The following is a 26,196-nucleotide window of genomic DNA, read 5'->3' as shown; positions in this document are numbered from 1 at the left end:
TAGACCTTCATAGGGGAATGTGTGGGACGAGCTGGAGAGGGGGGGCTAATGAGGCCACAGGCCAGGGGAGAGTGAGTGGCTGGCGCAGCAGGGCTGGCGCTGCTCTCTGTCTGTCTCTCTCTCTCACACACACACGCAAGCGTGCGCTCATGCACGCTCGCACGCGGCAGAATACGAGACCATAACAAGGCACGCTTCACAAACATGCGGCTCAGCATTAAAGAAGCTGGTAAAGAAAGCAGAGTCCGACAGATCAAGGTGGAGTGGGGGAGGGGGGAGTCTAGAGCTTCATATTGTATTTACAGGACACGCTGCTGCACATGCACGCGGGAATAGATGAAATAGTCAACACAGCTATACTGCATATACAGCGCTGGAATAATTACGAGACCGCTGCAAAATGATCAGTTCCTCTGGTATTACTATTTATAGGCATATATTTGAGATTTTTAAAAAAATAAAACCCGAAAACAATACGAATATATGAACTGACAAAATATCATTAGCACGATAAAACACGCTCCGAAAAGGGATCGCGCTAATTTATCATCGGATCTTTCTGCTGCGTAATGAATTACCATGCAGTGCTTTTTATGTGATGAATTTGCAGAAGACCGAAAACAGAATGCATGATAGCCCTGTCCTGCAGTGGCCTTACGCTACATACAATTTGCACATTTTTGAGTTTTCCCTGCTACGACCCCCCCCCCCCCCCCAAGCCCCCCTTACACACACACACAACCCAACCCAACCCCTACCCTCTCGGACTCATTAGTTAATTAGCGAGTAATGTGCGAGTTGAGTCATGTGTCTCCGAGCAGAGAAAGCTCTACACTGTGCAGTGGTACTCCAGCACCAGGGAAAACGCTGACCTATGCCAATTTTACAGTCCATTTCAAAGGCTTATATAAATCATTTCAGATTAGCGAATTAACAACATTAAAATTATGCAATTTGCAAATGACATTTTCAGGTTAATGACACTTTATAGACCACATAAAGACAGACCACTGTGCCTGTGACACGGGACGCTGGGACGCGGAGAATATGGATGTGATGGGGCAATGGTGTTTCCATATGTCAGCCACACAAAGCCCGAAAGACCCATCACCCAAGCAGTCCTTAGAGAAACCGCGGATACGGTTGTTTGGTTCCCATGCTGAAGCAGATGCTATGGTGGCTGCTTTGAAGAGCAGGTGAAGTCGCTCTTTTGACTCGCTCTTCCCGTCACGGCAGCGGCGAGCAGTGTGGGAGCAGACGGACTTTAACCGGAGGAAAAAGGTGTTTGAGGAGGGCTGTCTTATTCCTGCGAGTCTGCTGGCCCGCGTCCACGCGTCCCCTTGCCCGGGGTTTGAACCGCAGCCAGTGGCAACTCTCAGACGCGCACAGCACTTTTCTGCTGCATAATCCCCGAGTAAAGCGATACAGCGCCACGTCTTGTGCCTTTGAAAGCAGGTTGAGTTTGCACTCGGTTCTTTAAGGTGATCCACGCATTCTTGACAGCACATTAACTGGTAGGTAAATCATAGCCTTAGAAATCCAGGTTGGGTGTGATAACATAGCGACCAGCCAGTTATGGTAAGTGGTTAACTCATTATAACGCTACAGGGGAACCAATGTATTATAGGTCCATAGTGGGAAACGGACGAGGTATGGACAAGAACCGCTGAAAGCTATAGTGGGATTTGTTTGGGCTCAAAGGCCTGCCAGTCCAGCTACATTTGTCAAAGCCAGGGCTAAGCACGCTTTCTGTATGCATGCTTAAAAAGGAGAAATTTGAGGACCACATACCCGCATGAATAAATAAGGCAACGCTTGTAAGGTTCTTTTTTTCCCCAGCACCCCCTGAACAGGGTATAAGTCAAATTCTGAGCAGGTAAACACGCTGAATAATTCATTTCTTTGATTGCGATAGTCGAGGACGAACTGCGACGTTTCGGCTTTCCAAAAGTTAGGCTCGGATGCGCCCGTCACGGGGCAGGAAAGGGGACGCGCAGCAGGGCCGCGCGGCTCACGCGGCTCCCCTGAAGCAGGTCGCCCCCAAACGCCCGTTTAACGCACGAAATCCAATCGAAGCTTCCAACAGCCATTAGGGGAGCTGCAGAGGTTTTTCCCACCTGATGCAGATGATCAGTGGGCGTCTCCTAGGCAGACATCTTGACTCGAGACAAAAACGTGATCAATAATTCCGCTCGGCGCATGCAGTAAGGTCGCCCGCTCCGCGAGGCCCCGACGAGCCACGGCGGTCTGGCTTATAGCACAATCCGCCAGGTTCTCACCTACTGCTCGCACAATCGGGCAATACCTTGTCACCTCCGGTTAAATTATTAATGGAACTGGGAGTCAGGGAGTCATTTCTAGGTCACCGTGGTGCACAAATGCACTTAAGCTGTCATCTGAAGTCTTGAGGTGCGACGCACTTGGCCGGAGAATCCCGTGCATGCGGATGCCGTGTTCACATGACATTTTTACAGCCGCATGAAAGACAAACGGTGCTACAGAGGCTTTGGGCGGCTGGACACTTGACACGACCATAGGGTGAAGATGCTAAACAAACTAAATACTCTACACGGAGGCTGATAACACAAGACAGTGGTTTCGAAGATCTAGAGAACAGTGGCAAGAAAGGAAAATACAGTCTTGTGGCATTTTATATCAAAGTTGGAATACAGAAAACCCAGATAGCATTTTTTATTCAATCACATAAAGAGGCAGCAATCATGGAATTCATGAGGTTATGACCTAGTTAGTAGTTCAGGTCCCTAACATCCCTAGGGGGAAGCATAAAATAATCAAATGACAAGAAGGATATTAAAAAGCACTCAAACGAAAAACATTTACCTATGCTGTTCTTCACTGAAATACCTTGTTCTTTTAGGAAAAAAGTGAAACCAAGGACAATAAAATGTAGTCCACAAATTTATGCAAGTTAAGCATGCCACATACGTACGCCTGGTGTTAACCTTTCCTGACAACAGTCTTCCTTCCCAGTAAAACAGCTGAACAGCTTCTCACAAACCTGAACAGAGGGGGGGGGGGGAGATCGTTCACATTTCTGAGTACAGAATGTGCTTTATTGTGAGGAGATGCATGGCATGCAATACTCAAGACAGTATGTGGGTATCCATGTATGTGGCACAGGCCGGGAGTACTGAAGCTGCTGGTCTAGGCTTTCCATTTGGCATGTCCAGTGTAATCGCCACTTCTACTGTCAAAACATTTTTCAGAGTCAGGAGAGTCGCATCTTCTTCTTGTAATTGAGTCCCTTGTATCAGACTGCAGCTGGCACCCCCTACAGGCAGGTGCTGGTGGTAGGGGCGTTGCCCTGGGTCGGGGTCCACGTCACTGCCTGCAGGTGTCGTGGAAGGCCTCGAGGGTGCGGAAGTCCCTCCAGGTGGGCGGAAGTCCGTCCTGCAGGAACCTGCCGCAGCGCTGACACGGAGTCTGGAAAAGCTTGATGTAACTCCTCAGCCATGTCTGCAGGAGAGCAGGAAACATCACACAGAACTGATTAAACACACTATACATGTGTGTATACATGTCACAGTCCTACACACCAAGCCCTCTGTGAAATAATTGCCCAGCAAAATTCCAGTATGTAGGCTGACAGATTAAGATCACTCGACCAAGTCATTTTACTATACATACAGCATTCTGGCTTGTTGAATGTCAAGATGACGAATTGCTAGGGTAAAGTGTTATTATGTAAATGGAGTTCCCCAGGTATTATTTAATGAAATGAAAATGACAGGCTAATGAGAGGGTAGGATCCTAGCAGAGCTGCTTATGTGACACACACAGATTAAAGTCTCATGGACCGTAAACGCAAAAGGAGCCCAGCTTGGCTACTAACACATGTAAGTCAAAGGCTGATCCCAGAACAGCACTCTCTACTCACAGCGTCCCGCCAGACACACACACTTACACATGACTGCCTGGCCTCATTGCACTGGCGTAAACCATATGAGCACAGCACGAGGCCCGTGGCCCTGGGGCCCATGCACGCGCGCGTGCACGCACACACACACACACACACACACACACACACACACACACACACACACACACACACACACACACACACACAGAGAGAGAGACATGCGCTCCATCGATCCAGGGCAGGTGTGGCATGGCCCTTCACCCGCCCATCCCGTCTCCACCTCCCTGGGGCCCAGCGAGAGTTCACCTGCCCCAGTCAGCAACCTGTGTTTGGCTCAGGCTTCCCCAGGGGCCCTGTGCATAGTCGTCCTGCTCACTGACCTAAATACACCCTGCCAGGCACACCACAGCCTGTTAGGCAAGGGAGTGGCATTTGCAGCCGTTCTGAATAAGTATACTTGAATTCTAATATTAGCTGTTGGCACTTATTGCAAATCCAGCAGTTATTGCAGAATATGTACAGAACTTCCTGTGTGATTAGTGGAGGCTGGAAAAACGGAGCGGGCCGCTCGAGGTCCAACACATCCACTGCAGAACCGGGCGGAAACCTTCCCCGCCCGTGTTCCCGCCGCGAGCCCGCTCATTCCGCTCTGCTCAACACCTGGGGTGTTTAACCCTTCATGAGCTGAATCCAGAAGGGTAAAACAGGGCACACACAAAAAGCGTGCAGCGAATGAGGCCGAGAAACAAACCAGTGTTAAACTGGGACAGGTCTTCAACCCCGCTGAAAATATTTGCCAAAAGCCCAACCAAACCCCCTCTCCACCTCCCCCACTGAGCAGCGGAGCCTCCGTCCAGAGTCCACCGACATCCAACTCACCGGCGCCATCGACAGGCTAAAGGATGGTTCCCGCCCTGGCTGGCACGCTCTGTTGAGCACGGGCATCGGGAAGAGAGAACCCGCAGCGTCACGCGATCGGAAGACCTCACCATTGATTGAAGGGGGTGGGGGTTTTGGGGGGGGGGGTGTAATCAATCGCTCCTGTCCTCATTCCTCCCAGCAGCCCACTGAGGACTATTTAAAGCCAAACCCGACACGACGCCCGGTGTCATGTACACAAACACACAGACGATCTTCTTCAGATCCAGCCCTTACAACAGAACAGGCCGCTCGGAACACTGCCTCTGTCAGCCACACGGCTATCAGCTTATGTTTCTTATCTATAAAAAATAAGGTCACTCTGATTTACAGTGTTGGATTTCTATGTAGATGTGCAATAAAAACCTATTAAGACTCATTCAGAAATGATAAAATTACCTTTACACAGAACAGCACAGTGTAATAGACAAAGGAAACCTACAGGGGGCACCACGTGGGCAGGAGGGCAGAGCTTAACGATGAGCACGGTGCCGCTGTAATCAGAAAGATGCCAGGGAAGAGCTCACCATGAAGGAACGCACCACCACGTCGGGCATCTGGGGGAGCTGGTAGTGCAGCAGGGCCGTGGTGGCGTGGTCAGTCACCTGGGTGAGGAACCCCAGGGGCAGGAACCCAGGGCAAAGGGGCAGAAGCAAAGAAACACACTTTCAATGCATCAGGGACATTCATGTAATCCAAGACAGTGTCGCACTTTTTTCGGGATCAGATTTGGAGGCAATTTTACACTGAAGCTATTTGGAAGCATGTATTTCACAAAAAACGGAAAAAATAACCAGAACAAACAACAACAATAAAACCCCCACCAATGGGGAATTAAAAAATATGAACAGTGAAGTTCATTTAAAGCATCACTGATGAATCATCAAAACAGACAGTGTGAGTTCTGAAAGGCCTGGTGTCCGACTTCATCCATGCAGGAGAAGTGGCTGGACTTCACCCTTTCAAAAATGAAACCTCACATTAGAAGAGTATATATTTATATATAAAGCTCATCTAAAGCTTGGGGCAGATAGACAGACAATCTGATTAAACGTTAAGGTCATTTTCAATCCCTCTCTCCTACACCCAGATTAAAATGATAAATTAATTTCTCAAAAATCTCACCATCTCCTCACTACTTTCTCCAAAGTCTCATCTCCCTGCGCTAACGTTACTGTTGCCGGGGACTACGAGGGAGCAGATCTTTAGCACTTTCACTCGCCTGTCGTCATCCGCCCGGGGAGGGGCCAGAGCCAGGGAGGACGGCCACTATAACCAGGCCGGTTTTGTTCTCAGTGGCATTACATCATGTACTGCGTGGGTCTATACTCGAAGGCAACCGTTCCAGTGATCACCAAACTCTCTGGAAGGCATTCGCGTATGTGGGTGTGTGTGTGTGTGAGAGAGAGGGAGACAGGGAGAGAGAGAATGTGTGTTTGGGTGAATGAGTGCGTTTGTTAGAGAGTGAGTGTGTGAGTGAGCATGTGAATGAGTGAGTGTAAATGAGTGAGGGTGTGAGTGGTTGTGTGTGTATGTGTTTGTGAATCTGTGAGAGCATGTGTGCAAGTGTGTGTGTAAGCATCTGAATGAGTATGACTGAGCATGTGTGTCTGAGAGTCTGTATGAGTGTGAGCTTGTGTGTAAGAAAGTGAGTGTGTGTATGAGTGTGATTGAGTGTGTGTGTGTGTCTAAGTGAGTGCGTTTGTTAGAGTGAGTGTGTGAGTGAGTGCATGAGTGAGTGTAAATGAGTGAGGGTGTGAGTGTGTATGTGTTTGTGAATCTGTGTGTGTAAATAAGAGCATGTGTGCAAGTGTGAGAGTGAGTGTGTAAGCATCTGAATGAGTATGATTGAGCGTGTGTCTGAGTGTCTGTATGAGTGTGTGTGTAAGAAAGTGAGTGTGTATGAGTGTGTGTGTGTGTGAGTGAGTGCGAGTGTCCGAGTGTGATTGAGTATTTGTGTGTGTGTAAGGGAGTGTGTGTCTAAGTGAGTGAATGAGTGCGTTTGTTAGAGAGTGAGTGTGTGTGAGTGAGTGCATGACTGAGTGTAAATGCGTGAGGGTGTGAGTGGGTGTGTGTGGGTGTGTGTGTGTGTGAGTGTGTCCCCCTCCTTCCTCCTCTCTTACTCCGGATGATTTTATCACCTTCTTTGAGGAGGTTGCAGCAATCCTCCAGTCCTTTTCCCCTGTTCCCACCCCTCCAATCAACATGCATTCCCCAACATCCAACTCTCTGACTTCTTTTTCTCCTCTCTCCTCAGACAAAATTCTTCAAGTCCTGACTTCCAGCAATCCGACTACATGTCCGCTAGATCCAATTCCTTCTGCTCTGTTCCAGACAATCGCAAGAGATCTGCTTACTTTCATCTCTGTCATCATCAGTAACTCCTTATCTTCTGGATACGTGCCTACTGCATTCAAAACTGCCAGGGTGGTACCAATCCTCAAGAAGGCCACACTTGACATCTCCAGCGTTACCAACTACAGGCCGGTATCACTTCTCTATTTCCTCTCAAAAGCCCTCGAACGAGCAGTTTATAATCAATTGTCTCTTTTTCTCACCCAGAACCAGCTGCATGATCCCAATCAGTCTGGCTACAAACCGGCACATTCTACAGAAACGGCCCTCATAGCAGTGACAGAAAAACTTCATGCTGCTAAAGCTGCCAAACAGTCATCTGTTTTGATTCTTCTAGACCTTTCAGCAGCCTTTGACACAGTGAACCACAACATTCTTCTCTCTGTTCTTTCCAGGATTGGTGTGACTGGCTCTGCTTGGAGATGGTTTCAGTCCTATCTGGAGGGACGGTCCTATCAGGTGACATGGAGAGAATCCACATGCAAACCGTGTAGACTCTCCACTGGAGTTCTACAGGGCTCAGTATTGGGCCCCTTCTCTTCTCTTTGTATACTTGTTCTCTTGGTGATGTAATATCTTCTCATGGATTCTCCTACCACTGCTATGCCGATGACACTCAATTATTTCTTTCTTTTCCACCCTCTGACATTCAGGTCTCCAGACGTATCTCGGCATGCTTGACATGTCATCGCGTCATGGATGACAGCCCACCACTTGAAGCTCAACCCCAGTAAAACTGAGCTTCTGTAAATCTCAGGAACTCCCAACCCTTATCAGGACCTCACTGTTTTCTTTGAGAACTCCCTGGTATCACCATCCGAAGCCTGGGCATAACTTTGGACAACCAGTTGTCGTTCTCAACTCATGTTTCTAATCTAACCCGGTCTTGCAGATTCCTCCTTTGTAACATATGAAGGATTCGGCCCTTTCTTTCGCAGGAAGCTACCCAGGTGCTTGTGCAGTCTCTTGTGATCTCAAAGCTAGACTACTGCAACTCGCTACTTGCTGGTCTTCCTCTAAGAGCCATCAAACCTCTACAACTTGTCCAGAATGCAGCAGCACGACTGGTCTTCAACCTTCTGAAGTTCACACGTTACTCCACTGCTGCGCTCCCTTCATTGGCTCCCTGTAGCTGCGCGTATCAGATTTAAAACCTTGATGCTTGCCTACAAAGCTAAAAATGGACCAGCCCCTTCATATATGAGGTCAATGGCCAAAGCCCGATCCATACCTTGAGTACATCGAACCTCAAGTACGGCTCGGCTTGAAATACCTTGCTTCAGGTCTCATTGACAACAAGCATGGAGACTATTTTCTGTCCTGGCTCCAAGATGGTAGAATGAACTCCCACTTGCTGTCTGGACATCAGAGTCCCTTGCAGTCTTCAAACGCAGACTGAAGACCCATCTATTTGCAGAATATTTAAAGGACAACTGACACTGCTCCCTTATTGACTGACTAATTTAGTACTTATTGTAGGGCACTGTTTTTTAACAAACTCTAGCACTTATTGTTTATAGCATTTCATTGTTTAAGATAGACCTTATGTATTTTGCACTTCTAGGTATCAGCATTCATCCCTGCATTCTACAGTATTCTAGTTCATTGGTATGTTTGATTCTAACCTACTATACTGTACTAGGATATATTCTATGAGTAAATGACAAAGCACTTTTGTAAGTCGCTCTGGATAAGAGCGTCTGCTAAATGCCATAAATGTAAATGTGTTTGTGAATCTGTGTGTGTGTGTGCGCGTGTGTGTGTGTAAATGAGAGCATGTGTGCAAGTGTGAGAGAGCGAGTGTGTAAGCATCTGAATGAGTATGATTGAGCGTCTGTATCAGTGTGCTTGAGCTTTTGTGTGTGCGTGTGTGTATAAGAAAGTGAGTGTGTGCATGAGTGAGTGTGTGTATATGTGAGTGAGTGTGAATGTATCTGAGTGAGTGTGTTTGAGTGTGATTGAGCAGTTTGTGAATCTGTGCGATTGTGTAAATGAGAGCATGTGTGCAAGTGAGAGTGAGTGTGTAAGCATCTGAGTGAGTGAGTATGATTGTGCGTTTGTGCGAGTGTCCGAGTGAGTGTCTGTATATATGTGTGTGTGTGTGTGTGTGTGTGTGTAGTCAGAGCTGTAGCGATGGGCTGACTGAGCGGGTGTGCAACACTCCCAGGCTGGACTGACAGCAGGGAGGAGAAGCTGAGAGGTTCCTGCCTTCGTCCCTGTTTCAGACAGCCCTGTTTGAGCTAGCGCTCGCAGAGGGGCGCAGGGGAATGGAGGAGTAAACAGGGCGCGCCTTTCATCAGCTCGTCCAGATGTGAGCCGTAACCGCTCTTCCCGACAAAACCAGCCCCGTGTCTCCCCAAAGCTGCCATGTCGCTCCGTCTGCGCGTCTCCCTCCATCCATCTCTCTCTTGCCCTCTCATCTCCCACGTGAGCTGGAGTCACTCCTGCTCCGGCAATTCATTGCAGGCCCGCTCTCCCTTCCTCTCGCTCTTCGTGGAAGGTGGGAGCGCTACGGCGGGTCGGGCAGCTCCATCTGCCCGGAGGCTGCCAGCTCTTTAATTCTGGTCTAATGAGATTCTGGGAGGAAGGCAGATAAAAGTAGGAGAGCAGAACACTCAACCCAGTTGTTTTGGGGGCGGAGCCGAACAGAGAACTGAGGTTTGCAGCGAAACGAAATGAAAAACACAAAAGACAAATGATGTGTGAGGGATAAAAGCAAGGCTGGGCATGGGCGAGTCCGGGAGGAACGTGACGACCATCGGGATGAGAGGGGGAGATCTAATTAGGGCCGACTGTACGAGTCCACAGATGACTGATTAAAGCACTTCACGCCAGCACGCTAGTCAAACTGCGTCAGGAGGGTTTGCCTGGATAAATCTTCTCCTCGTAGCCGCAAACTCACCCTGTCCTTCCTGACGAGGCGCCGATCGCAGCTGACTTAAAGCGTTAGGGCGTCCTCGCTGGGTTCTTTCTGCTAATGACCATGGTTACTCTGAAGTGCGGATTAGCGCAGCACCTCCACCCAACGCTGAATTTTTGTCCTTGTATAAAATATTAAAAGATGCATAATTAAGATTCATGCACAGACTCACCTTTTGAAACACTTGGTAGTTGGACTTTGACCAAATATCCAGCTGAAAGGACAAAAGAAGAGAAACATGAATTCAGTTTTCTGTCCGCAAATGTGTTTGTGTATCGCGCAAAGGCACGCAGAGGTTTGGTTTGAAAACGCAGATTCTGAAGTGAACAACAAATACATCCTCTGACAGAACGCCCCTGCACAGCCGCGGTGCCCGGAGCCGACTGGTTTGGATCTGGTTCTCCCCCAAGTCCCTTTTTCATCTCCTGTACCCACTTGTGAAAGTTTGTTCTTTCCACCATTAGGGGGCTTCTACCTGTTGCCCTGGATCCAGGACCAGTCACCGCTCCCCTGGATCCAGATACAGACACTGCTACCCTGGATCCTGGTCCAGGAACTGACATGGAGGAAGCATCATGCAGAGACCAGGTCAAGCGAGGTCTAGCAAATCCATAGTCTCCAGGTGTCCGAGGACTCACCCACTATTCCCCGCTCCAGCGAGGCTACGAGACCCATCGGAAAGCAGCAGCAATGGGAACGAAACCACTTTCTCATGTTTCACCACGCAAAAGATCAACGGGACTGTGGAAGCATCGGGCAGTTAGGGGTGCTAGAAAATCAACATGAGCGGGTGGTAGAATGGCTCATGACACTGGCGTTTTAAGGGAGGAGGAAAAAAAGAAAAATTAAACTTATGTTTTTCTAGAGAAGATCTCTAGAATGTAATCACGACTGTATTTTGGCAGTGACCTGTTTATAGCCTTATATTCATGATAAATACCAGAAAATCGAACCGACCAGTTCTCACAAGAAAGCCCAAACATTTCCATATTAAATACTTATAAGGGCCCACATGTCTACTGGCTGGGTTTCCTGAGAAGAGCTCTGACGTCTTGGCACTGGCTGGGTTTCCTGAGAAGAGCTGGGATGTCTTAGCACTGGCTGGGTTTCCTGAGAAGAGCTGGGATGTCTCTCTAGTGTCGGACAGCCAAGCCCGGCTGTGCGGCTGCAAAAGAAAGGCCCCTTGCTAATCAGCCTGCTATGTGAAGGTCATCAGAACAGTTTCAAAGGCGATAACAAATCAAAATGTTCCCCCGAATCTAATATCAAACAGGGCCCGGTATCAGCGTTTATTAAAGAAATCAGATCCCATCTCCCCACTGTCCCCTAGCCCACTCCGACACACTGACGCCCTTTGAAGTATAAAGAATGCCGGATCGCAAATTACCCAAGAGACTCCCGAGATAGCCTTTGAAGCCCCACTTTGATAGTGTATTTTCTTTCTCCTAACTCCCTCTCTCACTCACTCATCCATTCACCCCGTCTCTCCCGCGCCCCTCTCTCCAGGAGTCCTGCGCGGAGGAATAATGGCCTGCGTGGTAGAACCTGATCCGTGGGCTTAAAGGGGCAAAAAGTGGGAGGTGTTGACAGAAGCCAACCGATGCAGCCAGGACTCCTTTAACATCCCGCTCCCTGGGCTGAGGTCACCTCCCAGTCACCTGCCGCCTTGCGTCGAGGTGCGGGATTAGGGGCTCCTCGAAAGGCCTACGAGTCCGTGAACACAGACGTCGGAATAAAGCGGCGCGCTGTTACTTTAAGACCAGGCCTGCTCGAGGAAGAGATCGCCTCAAAGATCGCTGTCTGGGGCAGCTTCAGCGGGACAGGGAAGGTTGGCGCTTTTTAAAGAAAATTCTGACAGAGCGGTCTTTATTTGTTTACTGTTTACGCAGACAGTCAATTAATCGGGTTTAAAAAAAAAAAAAAAAAAAGCAACTGTGTGTGAGAGTTCAAATGTGCAGTGAAGCTATTAAATTGATGTGAACACCAGCCGGCACAAAGGCACAATCTAACACTAGTCCTAGGATTGAGTCTCTGGCAAGTCCACACAGCTGTCCAGGGAGTAGCAGCCATCTGAAAGATGGACAGAAAAGCAAAGCATAGCCACCTTAATCAGAAGAAAACCCCAGTCCACACGGGCACTGCCTATTAAACACTCGCCGTTAAACGCTGGCTACTAGCATGAGAGACCTGCTACACAGCCAGCTCAAAGGCGTCAAACACACGGATTATAATCCAAAACACCAAATGAATTTATAATGTTTTAAATTAAAATCGCATTGTGGGCTGTAAACTGAAAGATCGTGCATTAAAATCAGAGAGATCAATGTCTGTTATTGAACTAGGCAACATAGGGCAATAAAACCGGGCCCATTTTAAGGTTCTGCCAACGTTCATTAGCAAGCTACAAAAACTGATGTAAGCATGTCTCTTTAGAAAAGAATAAGTTAAAATACAAGTATGTTTGGGGGATTCATGAAATGTGTGTTTCATATGTGATACAAGCTCAATTTGTGCATTCAGAACATGTTTTAGATAAAGGCCGTTTAAATCAACACAGTTTAGAGTAATTGGTGACGTGTAGTTGATTATTATTTAACTGCTGTTTTAATTCTGCCCACTGGACTGGGTGTGATGTGGCCAGTTAGTGAAACTGAGTTTGACACGGTAAGTGTGGTAGTGGCTGCTCAGTGGCTAAGCTACTTGACCTGTAATCGGATGTTTACCAGTTCAAGCTCCTCCACTGCCAAGTTGCCACTGTTGGGTCCCTGAGCAAGACCCTTAACCCTCAAATTCTAAAGTTGTACTCAGTCATAATTGAAAGTCCATTTGGATAAAAGTGTCAGATAAATTTAATTGTAATAAATGTATAATAAAAGTAAATACTTTATCTGGTTGAAAAACACAAATCTACAGGGCAAATTCTGTATCTATACGTTCAGAACTCAAAAGCTAACATTACTGAACCGTTAGCTATGATACTTTTAACAACAGCTAATTAACCGTCTAACTGGCCAGATCAATCACGTTAGTAAATTGTCCCAATGTAAATCCCAAATCTAGATTCCTTCCTGGCTTCTCCGTCCCCTGCAGCCAGACACTTCAGGCAGGATACACTGGGACACTGCTGTTCTCTTCCACCCCGTGCTTTCACTAGCCATGCTGTTTTGGGATTATGTGGAAATATTTGCGAAAATCAAGCATTTCAAGGTATCTCAGGAAACCGAGTACCAACGTGTAAATAAAGGCCTTCCTCCTCCTCCTCCTCCTCCTCCCAGTCTTGCGCTAATAAGCACAACATGCATACATAATGACCATCTGAGTCAAGGCAATTAGCATGCATACACTGGCCCGGCTAAATAAGATCCACGAATTAGGCTGTGTGGCACATAAAATGCTGGAACAAACTGAATTATAATCTTCTGGGCAAAAAGGTTTTTTCTTTTTCTTTTGTATGTGTTGGTCTCCTAAAACCCATTCTAACATTAGAACCATTGTGTAAAATGAAACATGTTCTCTAGAAGCTTCCAGAAAGCAGTGGCAGCCACATTAAGGTGTGGCGCGTGTCCTTCTGCTGTCAGTCCAAGCACTCGTAACCATTACTGCTGGGAGCAGGTGTGGTGGCCATGCAGCTTCTTGCACCGTCTGACAGAACAGCAGGGTCATGTGCACACAGGGTCTTGGCTTGGCAGAAGGGTCACGTGCCTCATGCTCACTGTCATAATTAACAACGATTAAGGTGCCGCATGGCTTTGATGGCTGCCCCGCATTAGTGTTACCATGGTGTGTTGAAACAGGAAGCAAGAGATTTGCACATCATCGTATTTAAAATGAAAGGAATGCCAACGTTGGACCTGTCACATGGTGGGGGGTAGTAGGAGGGGCGTGGCGTCTCACGTCCTTCATGTGTTATTCGGTGCAGGCAGAGAGTGTTGAGCACATCTGAATTATTAAAATAGCTGCATGGAGAGATGTGTCAATAGCCAAATTCCTGGAATTCATAAAGTTACTGAAGCTACAAGATCTAATGAGCATCCAAAGAACTCCAAAGAACACAGAAGGACAGTATGACCTTGTACCAAAAAAAAAGATCAGAGGAAAATGGGTTTGAGTGGGAATCGTTAAAGGAATACTTAAAAAGTTATAGAGGCCACTGCAGATTTTCAGCAGAGCACACAGGCTGTGAGAGCACAGGGCCAGTGTGCTCTAAGAGGGCGGGGCTAGTCTTGCCTGCTTCAGGGGAAGCCACTCCTATGGCCTGGTTTGACAGATCCAGAGGTGAATCTGGAACTGAACTACTCTGTTACTAACAAGTTTCCACTAAACAGCCCACACCTCTCATGGGCAAGGTTAACTGGGCCTTAAGGCCAGCTTCTCAGACCACAATTAGTCCTAGACTCGAAAAGGCTTTCAGTGGTGAATTGCCTGATTTCTGTAACAACAGCTTATTCTCTGTAATTCTAGATTTAATTCACATACATTAAGGGCATGTTTCCATGGAAACGTGCCCTGGATATATGTGAGGTTAATCTAGAATTAACATTAACATTTCTAAAGGCAAAGCAAAGCAGGTTTGTTTATATAGCACATTCTGTATACCAGGCAATTATAGGTGCTTTACAAATAAATAAAAAATAAATGAGTAATACAAGGTATAAAGTGCATGAAATCAAAGATGGACTATAGCAGTGGGATGGTCAAAAACAGTGTCTTTAAGACCAAGTTAGGTCATATAATTAGATTTTCCATCTGAAACTGAATATGGCCAAAGTCCACGCACTTTTGAGCAATTAATGCTACTTCTCCATGGTCAGTGTTCAGCCCTGGCATGACAAACGGAGGAGCGCCGCGTCAACGAGGTCAGCATGGATTGTGTCGCTTGAGCATTTCAGACATGCGTAGTGCTTGCAGAATGGCACTAAAATCAGGCTGCTCCTTACTATATGGCGAGTCCAGTCAGTAATCCTGATCTGCGGGCAGTGGGCAGCGTGACTCCCAGGTGCCATTTGTGGTTCTGCCCCCTTACCTTGCCGTCTTCCGAGTGCACGTTCTCGTGGTATCCCCTGACAATGGTGCGGTCAATGAACAGGCTCCTCATCACCACGATAGCTTTAAGCACCTTTCCCAGGGTCACCTGCACACACACACACACACACGAGAGAGAGTGGTGCTTAAAGAAGCTGGATGGTACAGATGGCTTCTAAAACAAGCCAGGCTACGAGGGTGCGTTGTTCGGATGCTGCTTTCTAGCCTTCGGCATTCTGCAAGGACACTTCAGATCCGCCCCTCCATCCTGCCGCACACCATTAAAACCAGGGGCAGTACCCAGTCAAGCCTTGAACGTTAAGCTGGGTTTAATCAGACTGAAACCTCAGTGCAACCCACTCGATCTGGGCAACTGCCTGCACCTCAGAGAAAGAAAGGGAGAGAGAGAGAGCGAGAGAGAGAGCGAGAGAGAGAGAGAGAGGGGCAGGAGGAGGAGATGAGATGGGTCTCAAACCCCTTCTCTCTTTATTTGTCAGAGCTGTTCAAACAGAGTGAGCCGGCTGCTGGAACAAAACACTGGCGCTTATCGTCAGAGTGCCGCTGTCTGAATTATTAACGCGGCAGGCCAGGCGGCAGGTGGGGTGGGTGGAGGCAGAGCAGCGGGACCAGGGCTCAGTCAAAGCCACCATTCACCAGCAAGTCTAGGGAGGCAGGGGAATGACCCCACCACTCGGTGTGAGGGGCGGGGGGGCAGCCAGCTGGGGGAGCTCCCGACAGGGGTCTGAAAAGGACGCGGACAATGAACAGCAGCGGGATAAAGTTCAGCGGGCAAAATCAAGAGTGTTACAGTGTGGCCAACACACACAATCTCCCTTTCTTTGTCTCTCACACACACACACACACACACACACACACACACCCCATTATATGCAGGCATGTTGCATGCCACACACATTTACATTTCCGGCATTTAGCAGACGCTCTTATCCAGAGCGACTTACAAAAGTGCTTTGTCATTTACTCATAGAATATATCCTAGTACAGTATAGTAGGTTAGAATTAAACATACCAATGAACTAGAATACTGTAGAATACAGGGATGAACACACACACACACACACACCCCTCCAAAAAAACATTTGAAAACAAATTTTTCCACAAATCCCAGTACTGTAATCAGATCTGAGCTATAAGAGCAATCTTCAGGTTTTAGCACGCTGGGATGAACTCTCCGAAGCGCAGATCCTTAACCAGACGAATCCTGAACCTTCGCCAACGTTCTGCCTGACGGACGAATTGGAAGTTGCTCAGAACAAACGACTGAGCACGGAGCACAGGCGGAGAAATGTGACGACGCTCCATGCACAAACTAATTATTAATGTTAATGTGGCTATTATGTTGAAGACTAAAATAGCCCAGAAAAATCATGTCACTGCGTCAGAGTGGCTAAGCTGGTGAAAACGCCACTGCAAGACTGGAGACCTGCATGGACCTGAGAGAATGATTTGGCCTCGATTCTGTGTTACACCGACGGATCCCCAGGAGTGACGGCTCGTTAGCGCGCAGTTTGGCCATCTGAACACACCTCGACACCGTGTTAGTGGTCACTCAGTAGTAAAATTAAAACCGCATCCATCGCAAATTGGTCAAAACAAACCCTGGTCAGACAGAGCAAATGTCTTCGTTTGAGAAAATTTCAAACTGTTGGAGTAAAAAAAAAAGAAGAAGAAAAAAACCAAAATGCTTAAAATAAAAAAAGAGGAACAGAGCATTACACTTCTAACCATGGTGATGACGAAAACATTTATTTACATAATGCTTTTATGCACATTTAGCTGCGACCTTTGCGGTTAAATGTGTTTTCCAGTTTGCCCAGTTGCCTGTCATCTGCAGCAGGGGTGTGCTTTACTGTCGCAGGGCCCTGGGCCCGCCCCTGAGCGCGAGGGTCGTCCTGCCAAAGGACACCGCCGGGGTGCAGTCATTAGCACCCCTGACCTGTTAACAAGGGCACGTGGCAGTGTGCACGTGCACCGCTCCAGGTCTCCACGGAAACGCGGGGGAATGAGAAGTCCTAGGAGGTGAGGGATCAAATCAGCAAAGAAGAAGAAGAAAGTCTAAAGAAGGCGGGGAGTGCGGGGCGTCCAGAGGCCGGGTCCGCTGGCCTCCCTGCTGCGAGGCCGGCTTTAATAAGACGTAGCAGCTGGGGCTCGGCCTCTGCCGTCTGCCAACCAGCCGCGCTGCTGCCCACGGCCTCCCGAGTCTGCCTGACGCAAAAGAGCAACCTCACTCCCCACAGCGCGGGGCGGGGATGCGCGAGACCCGCGCCCACGCCTGTGCTCACGGCCGCCCGGCGCCACGGGACTCGGCAGAACGAGTTATTTCGAGGCCGTATCGGTCGGGTCGCGTCTCGTCAAAGCGAGACGCGTGCAGCTTTCCTGGCACACAGCGAGGATCGATGGTTCCGGACGCTGACGGGAGGACGGCGTGCTTCTCCGCGTTAGCGCCGCCAGACGCTGCCGTGGGTCCCCAGGGGTCGGGATCTGCTTCCACGGGCTTCGGATTCACTGGCCGCTCCGCCGCAGCTGTCCGCCCGCGACGTGTCAGCGCGTATGGATTCTCCATCGATCCGCTCTTTAATGCATTCTAAAGAGAGCGACGGTCCCCGGAGCAGGACATCAAACGTCTTCCTGCCCTCTGAGCTGGCCGGGGTGCTCGCGTGCTTCACAGACGCGGTGCGGCTCCGCAGGCCGAGGTACCGCCCACCTCAAAAGTCAAAGTTCACATTGAGCATGGTCGTGGTGCTCGAGCTGACCTCACATCTCGACCTCGTGAGCTGAAGGGCATGGTAGAGCTCACAAAATAAAACCTAAATATTAAATAAACCAAATAAATGCTGTTACCCCAAGTTTCTCCCAGTGTTGGTCATCTCCAGTTCCACCCATTGCTAATTACTTAACCCATCATGCAACGCTGCCTTGCCAGGAGGTTGAAGACAAGCACGTGCCTTCCTCTGATACACGTGCAACCATCCACTGCATCTGTTCAAACCGGTGCGACATCACTGGATGGCTTGATGTGGTTGGAGGAGAGGGCCAACCACCAGCTCCGCCTACGCTGGCAAGCAGAAGACCGGATTGGTTAGTGCCATGTTGGGGGACGGCAGGGGAGGGAGAGGCCAATGACGCTCTCTTAGACTGCCCGCGAGGGAGAGGTCCGGAACCACCAGGGATCAACACAGCAGTCACGGAGCTTGTGCTTAAACCAGGACTTATCCCACTGAACTTCCCAGCTATTAACCTGCTGAAAACTCCGCTATTATAAAGCAGATTCAGATTGTAACCGATAGCCACTTAATCCACAAAGATTTCTTTTGAAAGAGAGCGGCTTGTTTGCGAGTTCTCGTTGTGAGGCTGTCTGAATCCGGGCTGTGTGCTGTCACTACACAACTCTCTGGGAATGCTAAGGCAGTTGGGGAGGTCGCGTAGGGTGTTTGAATTCTTGTTTTTTTTTTTTTTTTCCGACTGCTCTCACATACCAGATCTTTTAACTCTGTCTTGTTGCTTCAGCACCAAAAGACTCCAACAAGAAATTGGCTTGTGCAAAACAAACAACAGCAAAACTATGGCCATCTGCTCGGAAATGCGATTGCACACACGCACACACGCACGCGCACACACACACGTGTAAACACACACGCGCACACACACACGCGCACACACGTGCACATACACGCGCACGCACGCACACGCACAGCCTCCTAGTATACATGATGGAAACGCACAAACACTCGCATGCTCACATGCACACACAGAGGCACCACGATTTTAAGGCTCTCATTCAAAGGTGCCAGGAGGCCGGCGCGTAAATGACGGCACTCTCGTTTCAGTGCCGCCGCTCAGAAGTGTTGCACGCCACTGCGTCACGCTCGAAACATTAGCCAAGGAGCGCGTGGTGAATAATGCAACAAAGGAGCCTCTCTGCACTGCTCTCCGCGGTCAAACGCCGCCAGAGCCGCGGCGAACGCAGACAGCGCCGTGCCACAGAAGACGGCTCCTCCCGGGCTGACATGAGGGAAGCAGAAGGAAGAAACCGGTGATGTAATCTAGGCAAACTTAATATACCTCCAGATTACATCATCAGATCTAACAGGGACAGGGATAAAACTCTTTCTTCATATGCGACGCGAAAGCACGGATTCTCGCGGCAGTGTTGTGACACTCCATGAACATGGCTTTCTAAAAAAAAAATAAAAATCAATAAATTAGCTTTAGAGTAAAACGTAAATAAGAAAAAACATTCTTTATTTGGTACCCCTTTCCACAAATTAAACAGTGCACTGAAGTGCTCTAAACAAAACAAATGTTGAAAACATCACGAGATGTTTGAAACCATAAGTTAGTTCCTCTAAGAGGCCTTGCTGGGGATCTGATGAGCTCTGTGCAGGGGCCTCAGACTTTTCATAAAGACAGTTGTAAAAATCCATCCACAGCAAGGAGACCACATTTGTGACTACAATCACCCAACAAAGCTTTAATGACGACACTGTGCTTCCAAAAAGCGCTAATTACAGAAACAGTCTCTCTCTAAAACACTTCTAACTACATCAGAACATCGCCACAGCCTTAAAATACAAAAAACAACAACAACAAAAAACATGCCGCCACACTACATAACTGTGCCGAAGCCATTAGCAAAGCATAAGCCCCCGTCGACCAAACCCGAATCCACCTCCACTCACTTCTGCACTGCCGGATTACGCTCTCAAATCTCCAGACTGCGTTTCGACAATCGTTCCTCCAAAAAAGCACGCACGCAGCACGGGGCCCCCCGCGCCGGAACAACTTATTAATGCCGGCGGCTGCTGCAGGTCCCTTTCTGCCTGCGTGTTCCTCCGGAGGCCGGGGAGGAGACTGCGAGGCTGGCGCGTGGCCAAGGCAGAGTGCAGGTTCACTGGGAGAGCTCAGGACCTGGGCGACCCGCGGTGGTTCATTAGTCCAGTGAAAGTGCACTCTCACTCGCAGGCCGGACGGAGAGCTGTGGCAGCAGATGGGGCTTTTTTGTGTGTTTTGGTTCTTTTTTTTTTTTGGGGGGGGGGGGGGGGGGATATTGGGGGGGGGCGTGCAGTGGCAGGAGGAAAATAAGAAGCCGTTCCTAAGCAACAAGTGAGCACCATCTCCCCCGGGGTTGGGCTGCGAAACAGGAAGCGGAAAGCGCCAGGCGGGAACGTGTCAAGTCGTCCTGCTCAGGCTGACCTGGCTCCAAGAGGGCGCGGTACAGACGCTCCCGTCGTGACTGAGGAGACTCTGAAATTTCACCAGTTCCTTCCGCTGGGCTGCTCTTCCGTGGGTAACGGCATTCCTTTCTCCGACCATTAGGATAAAGTTCCTGAATGAATGTTATCCACGATAACAACGACGTCAACAAAAGCACACACCTCCCAGCCAGTGGCTCCATGGCTGAGGATCACGTGTCTTCTTCAGAGAAGAGATGCAGCCCCAGCCTACCGGGACATTCCAACTACCCAGCGCTCTTCATCTGCTCACCTGACCTTTGAACCCTTCAGCCACTCACATGACCTTTGAACTCATCAACCACTCACTGACCTTCCAGCTCCTCCGCTACCCAGCTGTACTTTAAAATTTTCTGACCTTCAAGCTCCAAAGCCCATCCTTTTCTCCAGCCTGTCACGTGACCTCTGAGCTCCTCGGCCTCTGGGCCGGTCCATCTTTGAGCGATTCTGGCCTCTTTCTCTATAAACACCTCGTCGACGTTTCTGTTTGCCATTGTGGGGTGGCCGGGAAGCGCAGGGTGTGTCCCGCTGTCCTGCTCCTGCACGCTGCTGTTGTGATCTCTGCTGCTTCTCCACCGCTCCCCCTCAACCTCTGCAGCCGGCTCGCCGAGGTCATTCCGGACCTCGGGGTCAATAGAACGGGGCCAGAAGGCAGCCACCGGCCAGTCTCTCCAGAGCTTGGTGACCCTGAAGAGGGTGAGACGCTTCTAATGCAAATCAATAGAGAGCCAAGGTGACTTTAAGATAAAATTAATAAGACAGGACACACACAGAAAGAGAGAGAGAGAGAGAGAGAGCGCGATCGAGCGAGCAAGAGAGATATAGTGGGCAGGACAAAGTGGAAGAGATAACAGAGTGATAAGGTAATAAAGCTGCAGACATGTAGTGTAAAACACGGACGTGTTTCAGTAATGACGGTTTCCCTAAACAAGCTCTTTTAGTGCCGCGCTATGGTTTGTTTCGGCGCAAGTGGGAGGCGTCACGTCGGATGTGCCGACAGTGCCAGACGAGTGGCAGGACCCGCTCAGTATCAGCGCATTAACCAGCTCCGTGTCACATCTAAAAATACAGCGCCGCACTCGTAAGGAGGGAGATCGGCGCACGCCCACGGGGTAGGGGAGGGCGGAGCCGACGGTGTCAATGAGCCCGGGGGGAGGGGTGAGGAGGATGGAGAGAGGAGGGAGGGGGAGACGTTTGTCACTCTCATTAGCGACCACTAATTATGGCCAACCGGTAGCGGCGCACACACCCAGGACCCACCCCTTCCCTTTGCCCTCAATCTCATGGCCTAGTTAACGATGCAGGCCACGCCCCTCCGAGATTCAGCCATGCTGGGAGTGAGTCGTCACCGCGCGGACCGTTGCCGTGGCCCGTCGGACACGGGAGCTGCGCGTCTCTGTATCTGGCGTTCCTCCTGCCATGCGGTCCGCTAGGAATTGGTGGATTATGTTTGTTACAACCTGATTTTGGAGTCATTATTCTTCCCGGAGTTGATCTCGGTTATAGTAACTGCAGGCCTATTTTATTGTAAAGCATAAATCAAAGACGTTTACGGCTATTTGCGCGTAATTCTGCTCTATAAAAAGCTGCCTGATTGGGCCTTTAAATAAAGCACAATGTGACTTTGATGGCATCGCTCTCTTCTGGAAGAAGGGAGATTGGGAATTCATTTTTTCGAATCAAAGCTCTCTCTCACTCATACACACACACACACACTTGTGTGCGAGAATCCCCGCGCCGCGTTACGTGGAAGCGCTCGCGCTCACGGTGCCGGGTCACTGGCAGCAGACGCGGTCCCGTGGCCACCGCTGTTTTCCCGCCTCCACACCACATTCCACCTAGCACCAGACAACACGCAAAAAGCGTTGAGTTGAGGGGAACCGTGGGAAACTGCTAGCAACAAGCTACCAGCAAATGGCCACCTTCCAAAGAAATCTTGTGCCAAATACACAAGTTAGATGAAAAAGTTTTTGTTCCGAGAGCAACCTACAAGTTAGTGGAATAAAAGTCTCAGAGGCCATACAGTTTGTTATCTAGCACGGAGTGGGCTTTTTTTTTTTTTGCTTGTTTTGTACAGCTGGGGTTAGGTTTTACGTCTTATCTGCCGTTTTGATTCGAGTTATTGGATGACTGGGGAAAGGTGTCGCGGCAGCACGCGTCTAGCACACCACTCAGTCCCCTCACCAGAGCGGCGGAGCAGAGTTGAAAGCAGCAGAGGGAGGCGGGACGGACCACGGCAGCCCGAGAGAGAGAGAGAGAGAGAGAGAGAGAGAGAGAGAGCGAGAGAGAGAGCGAGAGAGCGAGAGAGCGAGAGAGAGAGAGAGAGAGAGAGAGAGAGAGAGAGAGAGAGAGAGAGAGAATAAGAGTGAAATTGTGACTGAGAGAGAAAGTGAGTGCGTTTGTGAGCGAGAGTGAGAGAGAAAGTGAGAATGAGTGCGTGAGAGAGTGAACCTCTACACACCGTTTCAGATTCCTTTACCAGAGTAATATAAAAAATCTTACAATTCTGATTGAAAGTGATTTCATTAAAAAGAAATACAAGGATGGATTGTCTCAAATGTTTCTATACTCCTTGAAAAAAACAACAACAACAACAACAGATAAAAAGGCCCGAGCAAAACAAAATAGAGCGCCTGACACTTTGATGGATGCGGTGTACTTTCCAGGGCTGATTAAAGCGTTAGCACTTCTGCTTGGACAAAACTCCATCGGAAGCAGAGCTGGCCGGGTCCCGCGCCGGGTCTCTCACTTTGCTGTGTTCACACTGGGTTCCCTGTACTGGGGCTGATTCTTCCAGTCGCAAGGTGTCGTCTGTACCGACGTGACCCTTTTCCCTTCCGACGAGCGCACTCGGGTGATCAAAGGGAAGCTGCGGCTCCCGCAGTCCGCAGAGACGCCGGACCGCCAGAGCGCTCGGGCTGAGATGAGTGCTGGCCATCGGCTCGGGAAGGTGAGGATTATGTTCACTTTAATACGCTAATTAGGAGGGCACAAGGCGATGTGCAGGAACTGAAGAAGAAGAAAAAACAAAAGGTGGGGAGGAAAAGTTCAAAGCTTATTGGTAATGAACTGTAGAATGGCGTCTCGGTTTGGGGGGCTGACGGTTGGAGGGTAGCGGCTGAGGTGGCCACCCTGCCAATTGGACCATCTGGCAGTGTGTGCCCCGTGGGCGAGAACCAGCGTGGGTGCGCGGCTGGGGAAGGGGGCAGTTGTAGTCTTCCCATCACTGCAGCCAAGAGCTCTTCCCTGCTATTGCTCCCTTTTCTCTCTCTCTCGCACTCTCTCATCTCTCTGCCAGAAAACATGATTTCTGCGGAGGAAGACAGATCGCACGAAGGGAGATAGTTGAAGCGGTGAGGGCCACTGGGCGGAGCGTCTTGCCCGGCAACATTAAATTAAAGCTGCCCGGCCATGTCAGACGTGACCGATTAGCCGCACAGTACGGACGGCGCAAAAACGCGGCGATGACGGGAGGCGCGGCAGCGGCCGGACCGGCGCATCCGCTCTCCAGAGAACACACCACCGGACGTCGCACAGGAGCAAGGCGAACCATGATAGGTTTGAAACTGAGGCAGCGCATCCCTCTCTGTCTTGGGGGCGTAAAACTCAAGCTTAGCCTTTGCGGCAGAAAGACCTGTAGAAGTCAGACGCCTGCAGCACCGGTGCGCTCCCTCCAGGCCGTTTACAAGGACAGCCGGAGGACGTCGCATCTGACAGAGAGACCACCGAAATAAGGACATCCTGGAGTACACTCTCAACTCCTCATAGTACTGTGCAAACCCCTAAGCATTCAGGACAAAATAACCCACAGTATATCCTGCACATTACAGGGCACCAGCAGACTTAGTTCAGCAGTTCTTCACTGTTTCTTAAACCTTTCCAAGACTTTCCAGATTTTTTCCCCCACATTCCAGTTTGTTTTCAGCCTGTTTGGAAAGGCCATTAACTGTGCCATGGAAAGGAAAATCTCAAATGCGACAAGAATTAAGAAGCAGAGAAACATTTAGACATTGTGCTTTTTCAAAATCTGAAATTAATTTAGAATCAGAATCTTGGCATCCTAATTCTTAGACTCTTGAGCCTGTATTAGTGACAGAAGATTTTTCTTTCAGGTCTGAAAGAGAGTACCTTTAAATTCCATAAGTTCCAAGAGCCATTTGTAATAGGGCAGGAGAGATTTCCTCATGGAGGACGCATTTCCCACAGGTGACATTCCTGCGGTATCTCGTACTCACCAGAAGCACAGCCGACGTTCCGTTGGGCCGGAAGAGCTCGATGGACAGGTCAGGGAACATGCGGCCAATCCTAGAGATCACGTCGTCTACATACCTGAGGCGAGAGGGGACAAAACCCGATTCTCACATTCCGCAAACACGCTCGGGATTCACACACAACTGAAAGGGTCGCGGCTACCGCGCCGTTAACAAGTCAATCACGTAACGAAACAATATTGAAGAAGTTGTGTATTTCTTTGAATTCGATGTTATCGACGTGTTTGTTCCCCGGGTCTTGGCCTGAATCTACACTGATCTATAGCCTGCGCCTTTGACTAATTCTCACTTTACAATTTAGCAGCTTTCAGAAGCAACCATTGATTCGTGTCGATGTTGGACAGACGATGTTAAACAGACCTGCTTCACAGCTTCCCTCTTTCGGGGCATTAAAAGAAAACAACTAACAGAAGGACCACACACACACACACACACACACAATGTGTAATATTTTCGGGCAGAATGACGATGCTCCTTAATGCTGAGGGCAACGAGCAGGAATCGTTAGCATATGCTAAAAAGGCGTCCGCCATTGGTTAGCAGGGCGGCAGACTACGGTAAATCCTCTCTGGACGCCTGCCTCCACCTTCCCTGTTTAGAGGTGAATGAGCATTTAAAAAGCCTGCCAGGGCTCCGGGACCTGCTCGTTAGACATTAAGACGCTCGGAGGTGTGCGGCTCCGGCCCCGAGCCGTCCCCCCGGGGTCGGCGCAGCCGCTGCCAACAAGCGCAGCCCTGAATGTATCGGCGGGTCAATGCTAATAAGGGTTTAATGAAAATCTCCTTTGCCATCAGCTATCAATAGACTTGAGGGACTGGGCCTCCACACAAAAGGGGAAAAAATAATTCATTAAAGAAGTGGCTGAGAGGAGCTGGCCAGGCTTGGGGCGGGGGGAGTGTAAGAAGTCGTTTGAAAGTTACAGGGCTAAATATGCTCTCTCTGTGCTCATTATAAATGACTGTCAGTCCAGTATACATGAGTGTGTGTACACAGAGACACGCACGCACGCACACACACACACACACACACACACACACACACACACACACACACACACACACACACACACACACACACTCACAGGCGGTGTAGAATATGAACGTGACAGGAGAAAGCGAGGTTGCTGATTGGTGATTCGGTGTGTAAATTCTGTATTTTTTTGTCCAGCCTCCAATGGAAACATCAAAAGCAAGCAGAACAAGTCCAACAGAACGTCCCTCAAAATGTCCCACCACTTGTGGACGAGCTCCCTGGGACAGGTGCTCAGCTCTTTAGCTTAAGAGCAGGAATGCAATCTCGGGCCAGTGAACACTGAGGATAGTTGTTATAGCTCACCCTTCTGTCCTACAGTGTTTACCTTTATAGAGTAAGCAGGCGAAAACAGTACGTAGTTTTTGACACTTGTCAGAAGAAAAAAAGAAAACTAAATTTGATACTAAAAAATGTCATGAGACGTAGTTTAATTTTGTAATAAAAATCATAAATGTCATCTCACACTGCTTCAGGGATGAGGGGCAACACACAGACCCAAACCTACATGTGCATCCAGGCTTTCAAACTCAGCCGAGTAATTAATAT

At 49.2% G+C, this 26,196-nt stretch overlaps 1 protein-coding gene across 4 annotated transcripts in view; it reads right to left on the bottom strand.

The window, feature by feature from the left end:
- Nucleotides 1–2,676: 2,676 nt before the first annotated feature.
- The window catches only part of med27 (mediator complex subunit 27), a 44,573-nt gene continuing 21,053 nt past the window's right edge, over nt 2,677–26,196 (bottom strand). The window contains exons 4-8 of one of the 4 annotated variants that reach the window (XM_027010009.3): nt 24,583–24,676; nt 15,097–15,204; nt 10,246–10,287; nt 5,326–5,403; nt 2,677–3,477 (exon numbers count right to left, since the gene is read on the bottom strand). In XM_027010009.3, coding sequence (XP_026865810.1) covers nt 3,343–3,477; nt 5,326–5,403; nt 10,246–10,287; nt 15,097–15,204; nt 24,583–24,676 — 457 coding nt within the window. In that variant the 3' untranslated portion in view covers nt 2,677–3,342. Of the gene's footprint in view, nt 3,478–5,240; nt 5,404–8,104; nt 9,731–10,245; nt 10,288–15,096; nt 15,205–24,582; nt 24,677–26,196 lie in introns of those variants that run through there. The other 3 variants (XR_014119877.1, XM_081707574.1, XM_081707573.1) reach the window with 3 other exon arrangements.

The sequence above is a fragment of the Electrophorus electricus genome, chromosome 25 (assembly GCF_041902795.1).
Source record: "Electrophorus electricus isolate QZ-2024a chromosome 25, ASM4190279v1, whole genome shotgun sequence".
NCBI classification, from domain to species: Eukaryota; Metazoa; Chordata; class Actinopteri; order Gymnotiformes; family Gymnotidae; genus Electrophorus; species Electrophorus electricus.
Note: the sequence above shows the minus strand (reverse complement) of the source record. Positions and strands in the feature narration are given on the sequence as shown.